General features: G+C 56.5%; 1 protein-coding gene across 4 annotated transcripts in view; it reads left to right on the plus strand.

Annotated features, from left to right (window-relative positions):
• SIRPA (signal regulatory protein alpha) overlaps positions 1-9,112 on the plus strand; it is a 47,309-nt gene extending 38,197 nt beyond the window's left edge. For 3 of the 4 annotated variants that reach the window (XM_055133281.1, XM_055133284.1, XM_055133285.1), the window contains 2 exons: positions 3,595-3,646; positions 5,983-9,112. In XM_055133281.1, the coding sequence (XP_054989256.1) occupies positions 3,595-3,646; positions 5,983-6,249 (319 nt within the window). In that variant the 3' untranslated portion in view covers positions 6,250-9,112. The remainder of the gene's footprint in view (positions 1-3,594; positions 3,647-5,982) is intronic. The other variant, XM_055133283.1, reaches the window with a different exon arrangement.
• Positions 9,113-15,841: the final 6,729 nt, after the last annotated feature.

The following is a 15,841-nucleotide window of genomic DNA, read 5'->3' on the forward strand; positions in this document are numbered from 1 at the left end:
CACTGCAAGGATGGTTAAAATCCAGATGACTGGACACCACCCCTCCCCCTCCCTGTGGCCCCACACCTCCAGCCTTTATTTCTGAGGCAGATTTTTCTAACCCGTTCTCCAGGGGCACCATGGCTGCGGCTGTGTTTTTGAGCCAGACTTTGAGAACCCTCATTTTAGAGAATGATGATTGTCTCTTCATGTGGCTGCAGAAACTGAGGCTCCAAGAAGCGCTGGGATGTCCCCGAGGTCCCACAGGTAGCATGGAGGGAGCTCTCAGGCTCTGTCTGGACCCCGCTCAGATGCCGCTAATACCCCTCCGCCTCTTCCAGTGCCTCTTGCTACCCGGTTTTTCTTCCCCAAGAGAAGCCAAGCGATTTCTGCCTGTTTTTTTTTTTTAATTTTTTTTTTCCAGCATGAGCCTACCCAGGGAGCCGCGAGATCACTTGCTCCCTTTCTTCTCTCTAAACCAAAGCGATGGTGAATGAGCGGTAATGGTGGCTTCCCTTGCAGGCGCCGGCTTCAGGCGGCCGACTGGGATCTGACGCTTTCCGGAGGACGTTGGTGTGGGCAGCCACAGAGCCCCTTGGGGAGGTGCTGTGGGGAGAGGGGGGGATGCCGCCGCTCTGAGCTCAAAGGCCCTCCAGGTTGCCAGGCGGGTGGAGGCACGGGCTATTGCTAACTCCCCGCGTTGGAAACATAACATGCAGAACATTGTAATCTTCCCCAGCTCAGATGAGAGAAAAATGTGTCTCTGCTCTCTTAATTGGGCACTGGGGTGCGGGCATCTGGCCGTTTGTTCACTTGTCAGACACTTGCTTCCGTTTATTCTCAGAATATTTAGGGTTTCCCTGACTTTTTCATTTAGTCACTGGAATGAGCCCTGGTCCGTGCATCGGAGGGAGAGGGGGACAGGGTGGGGTGCAGAGGGAAGCCAGAACAGATCTGAGCCGGTCTTGTGTGCCTCTGCTCAGAGGGCAGAGACGATCCTTCATTGCGTTTTCTCGGCTACTGGTGGCTTCCCGACAGCTGGCTGCCCGGGTATGTCTGGGCTTTGGGGACAGCCCCGTGAGCCTGAGGGGGTGGTCCCTGCCTCCACGGGGCTTGTTGTCCCCGGGAAGTAGCCAACCAAATCAGCCACCAAACAAGCTGGGAGGCTAGTAAATAAGGGGGGTGGGGGGATGACAATTAAGCCAGGCCGAGCAGAGGGGGAGGGGCCGTGGCTTCGCAAGGGCCATTGAGAAGGTAGCTCAGGGCGGCAAGGCTCCAGCCGTGGGACTCTGGCCAGAGCTGCCGCTAGCAGAGGGAAGGGGCAGGCCCAGGAGCCTAGGGCGGCAGCAGCTGGACCTGTTTGAGAAATACAGGCAAGGCCAGGGCAGGACTGAGGGAAAGGGGGTGATGGGAGCCCCAGGGGCCAGGGGAAGCATAGCAGCCATGCCAGTTAAGGGTCACAGGTGGCTGTCACTCGGTGATGGTTTTGCACATAAAAATGAGGTAGTCACACTGTGGGTCCCCCATTTGACCTGCAGGGGAAGGGTGCAGAAGAGGAGGGGGTCCCAACAGGAGGCTGCTCCGGAGCAGGGCGGGGGACCCAGGGCGGGCCTGGTTTGTTAGACTGTTCTGTTTGTTTGGGGTGAGGGAGAGGCCACACCCAGCAGTGCTCAGGGCAGACTCCTGACTCCGTGCTCAGGGATCCCTCCCGGTGGTTGCTCAGGGAACTCATTTACGGTTTCAGGGTTTGAACTGGGGTCTGCTGTGCAAGTAAGCGCCTGATCCCCTGTACTCTCTCTCCAGCCTCTGGTTGGAGGACGATTTGGAGGCAGCATCCCTGGCCTTGTGGGGTGGACAGGGCCGGGGAGGCACGATGGAGAGGGCAGAATTGACGGAACTGGTGTGTGAGTGCAGCGGGGGGTGGGGGGCGGGGGCGCGGGTAGGGGCTGCCCGGGGAGAGGCGGCAGTTAGAGCACAGCCCCTGCTCCCAGGCCCTGCACTGGGGCCCTGAGAAGGGAGTTTGGGGCGCAGATGGTTTCCTGAGAGAGGACCATTTAAAACAAGGACTGGGGTAGGGAAGCAAAGGAAGAGGGTGGGAGCAAAGGCCCACTGGCCCGGCGGGCTGGCCAGCCTTCCTCCCAGCCACAGCGGAGCATCTCCCCAGCGGGGAGGAAGCCTGACAGGCAGAGACAAACAGACGCATGAGCCAGATGGAAAACACACCAGGCTCAGCCCAGCACGGCCAGCGAAGCCGGCCTGGAGCTACGGGGCCACAAAGGTCGACCAAGAGCAAGTGTCCTCAGGAGGGTCAGCAAGACTGTCACTGACCCATAACTTCCGGAGCATCAGGAACCTTCTGGAAGTAGTGGGGGATAACATAAGGATGGGGGGGAATGGAACGGCTGGACGTCATGAGTAGCAGCCGGACCAGCTGGGGCTGGAAGGAGGTGTGAAGCTGCATTGAACCAGAGCCCCGGCCCCCAGCTCCATGTCTTCCTTACCAGCCTGTGTCCCTGCCCCCCGGGGGGCGGTTCCTGTGGCCACGTGGGGCCCGTGATGTCCCAGAACTCTTGCCTGCGCCAGGCACCCATGCCAGGTCCATTAACAACCCCGCTGCCAAACCCCAGGGCTCATTTCTGACATTATCCAGGCGCGCATCCCCTGAGTCGCCGGCTGGAGAACTCACAGGTAGCTCCCTGCAGAACGGGTGTCTCTGGCATGACCCCCAGCTTGACCGTGACCCGGCGTGAGCCGGGCTCAAGGGCACAAACGCCCCTTGGATGAGCCAGGATGCCCGGTTGGGCTCCCTGTTTCCAGTGGTGACACCGAGATGTGTGTAATAGAGAACATTTGGAGAGCCCGGGAGACTAGAAAGAAGAGAGAAATATCACCCAAAGACCATTGCTTCTAGCATTTGACGGTCGCCTCCCATGGTTACCCACACGTTTTTCATAATTGAGAGAGTTCCGCAGAGACTCTAGCCTTTTCCTTTACCATGTTAATGTAATCAGTCGTAATAAAAACAGAATAGCATAAACCTTTTACATCTTTATCTAGAAGTCTATTCTGATTGCCTTAACCAGTCCCAACTGGCAGTGCTATAAAACGTAGACCCCCCACCACCACCACTACCTCCTCTCCGCCCCCGCCACCACCAACCACCCTATGACAAATGCCTTGGTACATAAAGCATTTTCTATATTTTGAATTTTTTTAAAGATGCGCAATTATGAGTCAAAAAGACGAGGACACCTTCCAAGCTCTTGATTTTGCCAACTTGAATGTACCGCTTTGCCGTTCCTTCCGACAATGCACAAAATTGCCAGTTTCCCCATGCCTGTTCCAGCACCGGGTGTTAGCGTTTTTTAAAGACCTTCGCTTTCAGAGTGGATGAATCCAGTGATTGCATGAGGAAGAAAGCTTCAAAAGCCCTCTCTCATGGGACAGAGGTCCACGGTCCGAACATCTGATAAACAGTTGCCTTTCCCCGGGGAAGGGCCCAGCCTGGGCCTCCACCCAGAGGAAGCGGATCCTAAATGTTACTCTTAGTGATTTGCATGAGCTCGGGAGATAGTGAGGGGGATATTTTTATCCCTGTGTCTCTTTCCTTTTTAGGTTGCATGAGCCTGAGAAGAATGCCAGAGAAATAACCCAGGTACAGTCCTTGGTGAGATGCCCTTCCTGGGGAACTGGATGGTGTGATTTCCTCGCATCGGCAGAGTTGCAGATCCAGTTCTAAATTAAGACTCCTTCCCGGGAGGGGGGGGGTGGCAGTGTGGGGGAGGGAAAAGTCTGACATTCCTTCCTTTCCCGTCCTCTGCACATTCCCATCTCGGCTTCAGCCTGGAGTGGGGCCCAGCCGCGGGGACGTACACCTCAGGGCAGAACGCAGGGATGTTGGCAGGGGAAATGCCGCCCCCTGCCCAAGGCCAGCCTGCAGCCTCCCCTCCTGGCGCCCGGGCGGTTGGCCCAAGCCCGCCCCTCTCCTCGGGGCGCCCTCCCCAAACGCCCGCCTCCTGCACAGAGCAGCACCGCCCAGCCCGTGGAAAAACCCCGTGTCACAGATTCCCTCACACGCAGGCACACTGCCCCGCTCCAGCTGGCCGCGGCCCCTGCGCATTGTTGAGAGCTCTCAGGCGACCACGTGCTTGGCCCTGGGCCGAGAATCCCAGCCCCGTCCTCCTGGCGCTGTCAGACCTGGGGCAGCAGATGGCTGCTTTCCCATCTCGCGCGGAGCCGGCCCCAGTGCTCACCCCCACGCACGACTGTGCTGCTGGCCCTGGCCTTCCCCTGCCGGTCAGCATGGTGGCTGTCCTCTGCGGAGGGGCCCGGTGCTGCCAGGAGGGCTGTGGCAGCGCTCCTGACTGGGTCCTTCAGGACACCAACCTGGTAGTCATTAGGGGGAAAAAAGGCAATTTCTAGTCACGGGAGAGGGCAGGCCTCCTCCCCTGGCCTGCCACCTCTGGACTTCCTTCTAGAACTTTCCAGGAAATGATGGGGGTGAGCAGGGCTGGTTGCTGAAACCTGTACAAGACTCGCCATCAGCCCAGACTCACCACCCACTGTGTGCCCAGCCCTCGGGCGTGGGCATTGCAGCCACCACCCAGCTCCGTGTCTGGGCTCCCTAGGGCCCGGCATCAGCTGTTACAAGGTGGCAGGGGGTGGGGCAGGGAGGGGCTTCTTGAGTTCAGTGCAGGCTTCTGGACAGAGGGGCCCTGTGGTCAAACCACTGCTTGGGTCCTTTCCCAGCCGGGCAACTCTGACCAAGTTATTTCACCTCCCTGGGTCTCGATTTCTTCCCCTGTAAAATGGAGTCGAGAAATCTTAGCAAGGAAGGCTGTGATGGGGGAAGGGGTGGGGGGGCTAAGCCTGGATAACCAAGATGGTGGCAATGGCGTGTCCACAAAGAGTGGTACCCACTTTCCTGGGGTCTTCTGCATGGTTGCCAGGTAAATGATGCCAAAGGAGCATCATTTGTCATTCTGGTTGGGAAGGAGTTTGCCCTTTCTGTTGTTGGAGGTGAGGGAGAGGACCATATCCGGAGGGGCTTGGTGGTCCGTGTGGTGACTAGGATTGGCCCCAGGATTCCCGCATGCCTCCGTCCTTTGAGCCACTGGCCTGCTCTGGTTGGGGAAGTTGAATGCAGCAGGCCAAGGGATAGGACCGGCTCACAGGTTTTAAGAGTGCCCATGCACGGTGCCCAGCTTCGTTGTTAAGAGCTTGACCAGACAGTCTGAGACTCCACAGCAAATCCCATGATTGGCCACGCTGGATGGAGGAACTCAGACTTCGTGCCTCTCCCAAAGTCCCTCGGTAGAGTGAGGGAGATACCCCAGCCTCCTCCTAACCGGAGCACTTCCCCCCACCTCCAGCCCCTGATAACTGGGGGAGCCTGGGTGAGACTGAAGTCATTCCCGTTACCTTCCGCACCAGCCTTTCATTGATGCATCCATGCCTAGTGGATGATTGTTGAATCAAGGAACAAATGAATGAAACCCCCCCCCTCATTACCCTGAGAGATCAGTCTCTTCTCAAGCCACCACACAGGCAAAATCCTGGCTAGTGTGAGCTATCATGGGGGACACCGGCCAGGGAGCACAGAGCAGTACCCTGGGCCCAGCCGAGGACAGTCTTAAAACAATGAACCCTGGGCCAGTACAGCGGGTAGGCGTTTGCCGTGCATGCACATGGATTCTGCCCCCAGCATCCCATACTCTGAGTCCACCAGAAGAAATTCCTGAGCACAGAGCCAGGAGTCAGCCCTAAGCACAGCTAGGCGTGGCCCAAAAGGAAAATAAGAATGAATGAATCCAGCCGTATGTGAGAGTCTCGGGGCCCTTCAGGTGTCTGAGACGGGCTGGGCAGTGAGGGGTGCCCACGGCGGGTTGGGCAAAGCCTTCGGAGGAGATGAAGCCTCCAGACTCAGTGCCGGTGGGTGGGGCGGGCAGCCGGGGGTGGGGGGAACCTCCAAATAAATGACCAAGTCTCGGGGGCCCCCTTTAGATCCAGGAAACCAACGACGCCAACAACGACATCACCTACGCCGACCTGAACCTGCCCAAGGGGAAGAAGCCGGCCCCGCGGGCTGCCGAGCCCAACAACCACACAGAGTATGCCAGCATTCAGACGGGCCCCGCGTCCGGCCCCGAGGACACGCTCACCTACGCCGACCTGGACATGGTCCACCTCAACCGGGGCACCAAGCAGCCCGCTCCCAAGCCTGAGCCGTCCTGCTCGGAGTACGCTAGCGTCCAGGTGCAGAGGAAGTGAAGGGTGGGGCGGTCCGCTCCCCGCAGGCGCTCTGTCCAGCGCGGGCAGCCGTGATAAGGACTGCCCCCCGAGGGTCAGGGGGGCGCAGGCCCTGGGACCCAAAGGGTGAGGGTGGCTCTTGCCTGTCACCCACCCGGCATTTCCAGGGCAGCCTCACCCCCCAGCATTGCCAGACCAGCCGGAGGCCTGAGCTGGGAGGCAGCCGGAGCCCCGGGGAGGGGGGACCAAGTAGCCTCGCGCTGCTTCTCCCTCCACCTTGGATCTTGGTCACGGTCTGAGGAATCGGCCTCCCTGTGCGCCACAGTCTCATCTACCAAGACCTGGAGGGCAGAATTCCCATCTGCTCCCCCGACCACCCCCACACAAATGCACCTCTGGGGGGAGCATTTTCCCTTTACGCCGAACTGCCCCGTCCGGGGAAAGCTGGATACGAAGCCTAAGGGATTTGCACCCCAAGAACTTGGTGACAGAAATCGCTGCCAATGTCCCCGGGCTGAGGAGCCACACGTCCCTGGGGGAGGAGCGAACCTCCAAGGCTCCTCCCCTCCTGCCCCGCCCCTCATCCTCTCAGAGGCCCCCCTCAGACTCCTGGAGGACCCGTCATCCCAACTGTGATTCCGAGTGGCCCCAGCTCCTCTCTCGCCCCGAGCTTGCTTTCTCCAGCTCGCACTAACTCAGCAACCATCCCGCTGTGGACGCCACCTGTAAATTATTGACAACCGTGACACGTGCAATCTTGAAACTGAGTTGTTAGAAAATTTGATCTGTGATGTTTCGTTTTCGTTTGTTTTTTGTTTCATTTTTTCTTTCTTTCTTTTTCTTAAAACAACAGCAACGTTCTCTTGGCTCTTTGTCATGTGTTGAAGTACCTGGTCGGGTCTTGTGCAGTCTAAGGTTTAACTGTTGGTTGCCGTGGAAGGATTTTTTTCTTCCAGCAGAAACTGGACTCTTCCGGATCCCCGAGGAGGGAGAGGAAGGTGCCAGGGGGTCCTTAGTGCTGAGCCCAGGACCGTCGGCCAAATCCCCGCTAAGCCTCGTGGCTGCCCCCACTGCCTCCTGTGACCCCCAGTGCGGCTCTTCCCCGCGCCTGGCCCCTGTGCGCTCCCCGGGCTGCTGTTCCCGCACGTCTGCCGGCCTTCTCGTCCAGAGAAAGGGGGCCCCAGTGTCTTCCCATCACCTCTCAGCACTGTGGGGCCAAACGGGGTTTGAAAGTGCTGCTCGTCTCTTCCCCACTTGGGACCCTTCGCCCCACTCCCGTCTTCAGTGACCTTCCCCCCGACTCCGAGCTCCCAGCTGGCCCCCTGCAGGAGACATCTCCCGCTGCTCCTCTCAAACCCTTTTAGGATCAAACTGGAATCCGTCCTACAGAGTCAGAAGCACTGGGCAGCCGGGCAGCCCCTGCCGGTGCTCCTTCTGTCCCTCTGCCTCAGGAGGTTGGGCATTGGCCGGACCCTCAGACCCCGCCACGCTTCCAGTTCCTAGTTGAGGGCTGTTCAGCCCCCCCAGGGCAAGCCCACATGGCCTCGTTTATTCAGTCTTCACGTGTCATCGTCAGCTCGTAGGTTGAGGCACTAATCTCTGACCCCTGAGTCTGGCATAGGCGTCCAGGGCACCCCCAGCTTAGAACCAGAAACCCTCACAATCTTCCCGACCAGCTCTGCAGGTGAACTTGGGAAGCTCAGCACGCGCACGCGCGCGCGCACACACACACACACACACACATACACATACACACAGGCACGCACAGACACATACAACATACACACACACACATACACATACAGGCATACACACACAAAACACACACAGACACACATATACACTCACGCACGCACACACATACATACACATATACACAGGCACACACAGACACATACAACATACACACAGACACACACACATACACATACACACAGGCATACGCAGATACAAAACAGACACACCGACACATATACACTCGTGCACGCACACACACATATACACAGGCACACACAGACACACATACAACATATACACAGACATACACACATACACACAGGCACACACAGATACAACATACAACATACAGACACACATACACATACAGGCATACACAGACAGAAAGCAGACACACAGACACACATACACACTCGTGCATGCACACACATACACAGGCACACACAGACACACATACAACATATACACAGACACACACACATACACATACACACAGGCACACACAGACACACATACAACATATACACACACATACACATACACACAGACACAACATACACAGACAGACACATAAACACGCGCACACACACACACAGCACGTGGGAGGGCTGTGATTTGGCGTTTGATGTGATGGCATCCAGGAGTGAGTCATGCCAACAGGCCATATGGGGAGCTCTGGCTCTCTGAGTCAGGCTTTCTCCGTGGCATCTGGGAGCACAGGGGCCCGGACACCTGGCCTGGGCAATGTCCAAATTCCAGACGTGCACTGGCTTATGGGCCTGTGTCTCCCCCTACCCAGGGGTGCGCTCAGCACCGCTTTCTCCTCCCGCACTTGCAGACCCGCTCCCGGGGGTGTTCTCTGGGCACCGCCTGGATTTCCTTTGGTTTGGGAAGGGGAGTCAGCGGCCGGGGTCAAGGAAGTGGTGCCGCTTCCCTCCAGCCTGGCAGCCTGGCAGTGCCCATTCCTTGTCTATGGAACCCCAGGCAAAGGAAGAGGTCACGTCAGTAGTGCAGAAGAAGCGTGGTTTCGGGAGTTTATTTTAAGACTGCTGGCAAGGAAACAGGCCCCCTTTTTTGTATATAGTTGCAACTTAAACTTTTTGGCTTGCAAAATATTTTTGTAATAAAGATTTCTGGGTAACAACGACCCCTGTGGGTGCTGAGTGTCTTTCTCTCTGTGAGTGAGTCACCCTGAGTCTGGGCGAGAGCTGCTTGCGGCCCCCCAGACTCAGAGATGGAGCCCCGTCCGCCCCCCGCCCTTTCTTGGGTTTTATAGAAGCAGACTTTGTTTCCCCTGGCTCTGATGAGTCTGGGCACGGCCGTGCCTCAGCACCTGTGTAAACAGAATGTGAGCAGACACCGGCATCCGAATCCAGCTCGGCCACATCCAGCCCACCTCCCTGGGGCTCAGCCTGGCTTGGGAGGGACAGGAAGGCCTCTCTGCAGGGCTTGCAGGGCTGCGGTGGGTCTGAGGGGGACGGACCTCCCACCCCCCGCCCAGGCCTGGCATGTGGCTGATCTTGGCTCGGTCCCTGGGTCTTTCGATCCCCACCCTTGGGGGTCTCCAATACGCAGGACACTCCCTCGGTCAGCTCACTTTCCCTTGCCAAGCCTGGGAGGTTGACGCTTGCCCTGGAATTGCATTGAGTGGTTCGTGTCCAATGCCAGTGTACTGGTTTCCTTGCCTCCCCTCCATGATGATACAAATAAAGTTAATGCCATCATAAAATGACGGCCACATGCTAGTGACAATACCTAGTGCTTGGTGTACGTTAGTGCCCGACATCTGTCAACTCCTTTAAGCCTACCTCACGAGGTAGATAATATTCCTGACTGTCCTGGGGCGAGGCACAGGGAGGGGGTGTAAGTTGTACAGAGTCACACAGCTACTGAGTGCTGTTGCTGCTGCTCCCAACTCCAGTGCTCCTGGGCCAGAGCGATAGTCCAGGGGTTAAGCCACGTGCCTTGCACATGGCCCAATCCAGCTGGACCCCTAGCAACACACATGGTTCCCTGAACACTATCAGGAGTGACCCCTGAGCATCACTGAGTGTGGCTCAAAAATAAATTTAAAAAACGGGCTGGAGCTATAGTACAGTGGGCAGGCTGCTTGCCTTGAATGCTGCAACCCAGATTTGGTCCCTGGCACCCCATGCAGTTCCCAGAGCCCCACCAGGAGTAATCCCCAAGCACTGCCAGGTGTGGCACAAAAACAAATCCTCAGAATTCGGGGGCCTGAGTGATAGTACAGGATGTAAGGCAGTCAACCTTGCATGCAGTCAACCTGGACTGGGTCCCCGGCACCTCACTGTCCCCTGAGCCCCACCAGGAATGCTTCTCTGAGCACAGAGCCAGGAGTAAGCCTCAGTGCAGCCGGGTGTGGCCAAAGAACAGACAAGCCCCTTCCAGCTGTGTGGCTTCAGCACCCCACCACTGAGTCAACAGTTGGCACGTCGTGCCCTGGCACTCTCTATGTTAAAGGACTTGCATAGCCTGGCACTAAGCAATGCCGCCTCAAATGGCAGGTGGCATGCAAGTGCTTTCAGGTATTCACTCACTTAAGCCCCCTGCCACCATGAGGTGGGAACTCTAGTTATCTCTGGCAAGCTCCCCGTGGCGTATTCGATATGCCAAAACCAGTAACAACAAGTCTCACAATGGAGAGGTTACTGGTGCCCACTCGAGCAAATTGATGGGCATCAGGATGACAGTGACAGTGACAGTAGGTCCCACTACCAGAGTAGGGCTTGACCCAAGGAGTGTAACTGTCCAGCCACACTGCACTGACTCAGTTTGAGCTTATCCTAGGGGCAAGGGAGGTTGGAGCCCGTGGCAGAGCCCAGGCTCCTCACAGTGGTCCCCAGCACCACACGCCCCACCCCCACACCCAGCACTGCCAGGGTTGGCCCTAGGGGCCCCCAAGCCGTGGGTGGCCCCGGCACCCAGACGATGACAGTGCGGTTCTCATGGAAGCAGGGCTGGACAGGAGGCATAGTATGAGGATAGGGGACTAGCTTTGTACACGGCCAACTGGGGTTGGATCCCCAGCATTCCGTAGGGTCCCCTGAACACCACCAGGAGTGCTCCCTGAGCACAGAGCCAGGAGTAAGCTCTGAGCACTCTGAGTGTGACCCCAAGACCAATCAAAAAAATCTATAAAGAGTCGATTTCATAACTAGCAGGCAGTTTTGTCCATTTTTTTGAGAAGGAAAGGTGGAGTTTCAGCCAAAACTGGGAGCTGGCCGGCCTCTCAGGGTCTCCCGTAGAGCAGCACTTGCCTTGGATCCTAAAGGTCCCCCAAAGTCTGCCCCAAGTGATTTGCCTGGACCTTTTGATCTGAGGCCACCTGAGGTTCAGGGCTCTGATGAAAGACTCAGGTCTCAGGCCCCTCAGGGTCAGCCCTGAGCTGTACGGGTGCTGGGACCAAGCAAAGCTGGCAGGCACCATGGCGGGCTGAGGGGGCCGGGAAAGGCCTTCTCTCTGGAGGGATGATGGGAGGCAACGGAGCGTGGCATACCTGCAGACACTTGGGGTCATATTTCATGCCATGCCAACCTCGACTCTTCATGGGCCAAATGCCCAGAGTGGCAGACGAGCTGGTGGAGTGGACGTCGGGGAAGCCGAGTGACCCTCTTTTTCCCTGGCAGAAAACCAGCCGCGCATTTGCAGACCCCTCTCTGGGTCGCGTGGCATACAGAGGAGAAGGGCAAAGTCTCGGCCCACGCCCCAGCTCACGGTGCTGCTGCTGCAGAGTTGCCCACTGTGTGCACGGGCGTGGCGCCGCCCCACGGGATGGATGTGTCCTCAGCAGCCGAGAGCGGATCAGGGCTTGTTTATCTTCTTTAACTTTCTCAGAGGCACTTACTACATGCCAGACAGCCTCCCGAACTCTGGGCAAACATTAACTCGCTTCAAATCTCTCAGGCACGTTTCTGATTCGCTTCATTTCATAGGGAAATGGGGGCCTCAGGAGCCATGGCTCTTCTTGGTAAAGGGCCAACCTCTGGGGAGTGGTCTGGGGGGCATTGCTGAGAGGGCCCTGGATGGATATGGGGAGGTTTGGGTTTGCTGGGGAAATGGGGTGGGGGAACACTGGGGCTTGCTGGGAGCCAGGAAATACCATCTGGTCTCGCCCCCACAAGACCACCAAGTGTCAGGGTGTCCTGCTGACCAGGACTGGGGACTTGGGCCTCCCTGGGGCATGGCTGACCGCCACACAGGAACCCCACGCTCCCCCACATCGACCCTCAGCACTGTGCTTGCCTGGAGTCCGCTCTCCTCTCCTAACTGGGCATGAGGGCATCGAAGATGCTTTCCAACAGGGTGGCATGGTCCTCACCAGGGGTCAGAGGACGGGGCCATCCCAGGAGGGGACTGGAGCCTGCGAAGCCCCGGGGGGCACTGAGTCCAGCCCCGCTGAGTCTGGCTCACAGGGGCTTGGCCAACAGGAAGATCTGTCAGGACTTTGGGTCAGGTGCTTACTTCCCACTCCCCAAGACCTGCTCTGGAAAGATGGGCCCTTGGCCTCCGGAAATCCAATGTTTCTTTTTCAGTTTGGGGGCCCCACCAGTGGTGCTCAGGGCTTTCTCCTGGCTCTGCACTGAGGGGTCACTCCCGACAGGCTCATGGATATGGGATGCCAGAGATCGAACCCGGCTCAACTGCATGCAACTACCCGCTGCACTATCGCTCCGGCCCCATCAATCAGGTTCTTAAAGATGGTGCCGGGTCCTGAGCCCCCGAGAGGGCACAGGGAACATTCCTGCATCCACTTGGAGACGCCTCCCGGGCACTGACCCAGCACAGGAAATGGTGAAAGCAGGAGGTCGGAACCGGGCATGAGGGGCGAAGCGGGTTCAAGGATAAACCACTTCTCTGTCATCACATCATCTACCAGGGCTAGAACCACAGCCCTTCCCAACCCCTGCCACCCTCGCCCTGCAGCCCTGGCCTCACACACACACTCACACCCCCCACACCCCCACACACACATCCTACATGCTCCCACACACACACCCCTCCACACTCACCCCACACACATCCTACATGCTCTCATACACACTCACACCCTTCCACACATATCCACACACACACTCTGGCTACAGGCCAGCACTCCACTGGCAACCTTGGAATAGTCATCTGTGAAATGGAACAGGTCTCTCACTCACCTCGGCAGGGCCTGTGAGACTTAGAGAGAAGAACTGGTGGCCCACACATCCTACACACTCTCACACACACATCCTACATACTCTCACACACTCACACTCACCCATACACACATCCTACACACTCCCACATACTCACACTCACCCCCACATACATCCTACACACTCCCACACACTCACACTCATCCCCACACACATCCTACACACTCCCACACACCACATTCACCCCACACACACATCCTACGCACTCCCACACACCCTCACATCCAGCCACACTCACCACACACATCCCCATATTCCCCCACACTCACACTCACCCCACACACGTCATACACACTGCCTCCACACTCATACCCATCCACACTCACCCCACACGCATACATTCCCACACACACTCACACCTATTCATACTCAATCCCCACTCCCCCTCACTCTCACGTTATCAAGCACACACATGCCAATACAGCCTACACATATTCCCACACACTCATAAGTCACATACTACACATGCTCTTGTTCACATTGATGCACTTGCACACAGATTCTTATTTATATTCACACACTTGCACACGTTCATCCCATACACATAGTGACACTTGTGTATTCACACACACCTTCACACACTCACATATTTCACACACATACATGTTGGCCAAAAAATACAAGTTTACACCCACACACCCACACCTCTTCATCCACTCACATGCAGATGCACTCACACACACACCCCGCTGGTCTCTCCAAGGCGCTGAGGACTGAGGTCCTTCCCATCACCGAAGTCACTGTATCGGGCCCCTCTACCTCATGAATCCAGCTGGTTACCTCTTACCCCCCCCCCCCCCCCCGCACACACATCCTACACTGGAGAGTCCAGCCCCCGCCTGGCTTCAGGGCCTTATTCCTCACACCCATCAATCTCTTGAAGGCTGTTTCCTCTTCCTCCCTCCCCCAGACTGGACTCTGGCCAAACTGTTCTTTCTGTCCTGCCAAATAAATACCAGGTGACCTGCCTTTGACAGCACTGACCCCACAGTAAGCCTTGCCCAGCCCCTCCAGGCACTGACTCCTCATCAGCCAGACCCTTGAGGGGTGTATGTGAGGGGGAGAGAATGTATAGGATATAGATGTGTGTGAATGGATGTGAGTGTGTGTGAGAATGTGTTGGGGGGGCGTTGCATGTAGATGGGTGTGAGTGTGTAGGGTGTGAACCATCACTCAGATGCCCAGATCATAGCTGGAAACACGGAGGCACAAACAAGTGAGGAAACCACCCCGCAGTGACTCATTTGGCAACAAGTATTCTCCAGCTCCTTTGCGAGACTTGCGTGGTATGAAACTCTGAGAAAGCATGTTGGCTCAAACACAAACCCCACTCTTGTGAGCTCACAGGGTCCAAAGGAGCAACTGACAGTCCCAGCAAGTGGACAAGTGAAAGAACAAAGAGGTATCAGCCAGCACTGCCCAGGGGGGTCTTGAACATGAACCGCACAAGAACGAAGCCCCCCCATGCGTGGGCGTGCAACAGGAGGGAAAGGCTGGGTCCAGGAGCCAAAGGGTATTGGTAGGCTTTCCAAAGAAGAACAGGTAGGAAGTTGCCACCAGGAGCGGGGGAGGGCATATAGGACAGAGAAGGGGCCACTCTGACAGTGAGAGTTGGAAATGATCACTCTAGACAAGAACTAGGAGCTGGGGACTGAAGTGATAGCCCTTGCACACGGCCGACCCAGGTTCGATTCCCAGCATCCCATATGGTCCCCCGAGCACCGCCAGGAGTAATTCCTGAGTGCATGAGCCAGGAGTAACCCCTGAGCATTGCTGGGTGTGACCCAAAAAGCAAAAAGTGAAAAACAACTGAGAGCTGAACAGAGAGATAGGGATATGCTTGATATCCTTTCAGTAACAGTATTGCAAAGCACATGCCTAAAAGGAGGGGGGGAGGAGGGGAGGGGGCAACGGAGAGAGAGAGAGGGAGGGAGAGAAGTGTCTGCCATAGAGGCAGTCTGGGGGGTGGGGGACAGGAGGGAAATGGGACATTGGACATTGGTGTGGGAAATGTTTACTGCTGAAGTGTTGGGTTCTGGAACATCGTATGACTGAAACATGAACAACTTTATAGTGGTGTTTCTTCGGTGATCCAATTTAAAAAATTTCTAAAGAGGGACAGGAGAACTCTGTGAGAATTAGCTTCATAGAAAGCGGGTTCACACACGTTATTGGAACCACACCTTTAGAGGTGTCTCTCCTACCCGGCAGATGTCATTTACATTTCCGTGAGGTGAAAATTGACACGTTAGTTAGGAACTTTACAAATCTTGGCGCTAATCAAGCAACAAAGTCAAACTCAGAGGCTCCACAAAATTTACTAATCTTTAATGGCCCTTGTGTGTGTGTGTGTGTGTGTGTGTGTGTGTGTGTGTGCATGAGCGTGTGAGCCACAACCGGTGATGCTCAGGGGTTACTCCTGACTCTGCACTCAGGGAGTGCCTAGCAGTGCTCAGAGGACCAAATAGGATGCAAGGGACCAAGCCTGGGTCGGCCACATGCAAAACCAGAGCCTTGCCTGTAACTCTGGGTCCTAATGGACCTTCTTAAACAATGCCTAAAACTATCCATTTCTTTGACTCATTTCCATATTTTGGGTTCTTTTTTATTTGAGCAGGACGGTCTCTCCAACAATGCTCACGGGGCCCCCGGGGCCACTCCCAGGAGGA

This window comes from Sorex araneus, chromosome 3 (assembly GCF_027595985.1).
Source record: "Sorex araneus isolate mSorAra2 chromosome 3, mSorAra2.pri, whole genome shotgun sequence".
Taxonomy (NCBI): Eukaryota; Metazoa; Chordata; class Mammalia; order Eulipotyphla; family Soricidae; genus Sorex; species Sorex araneus.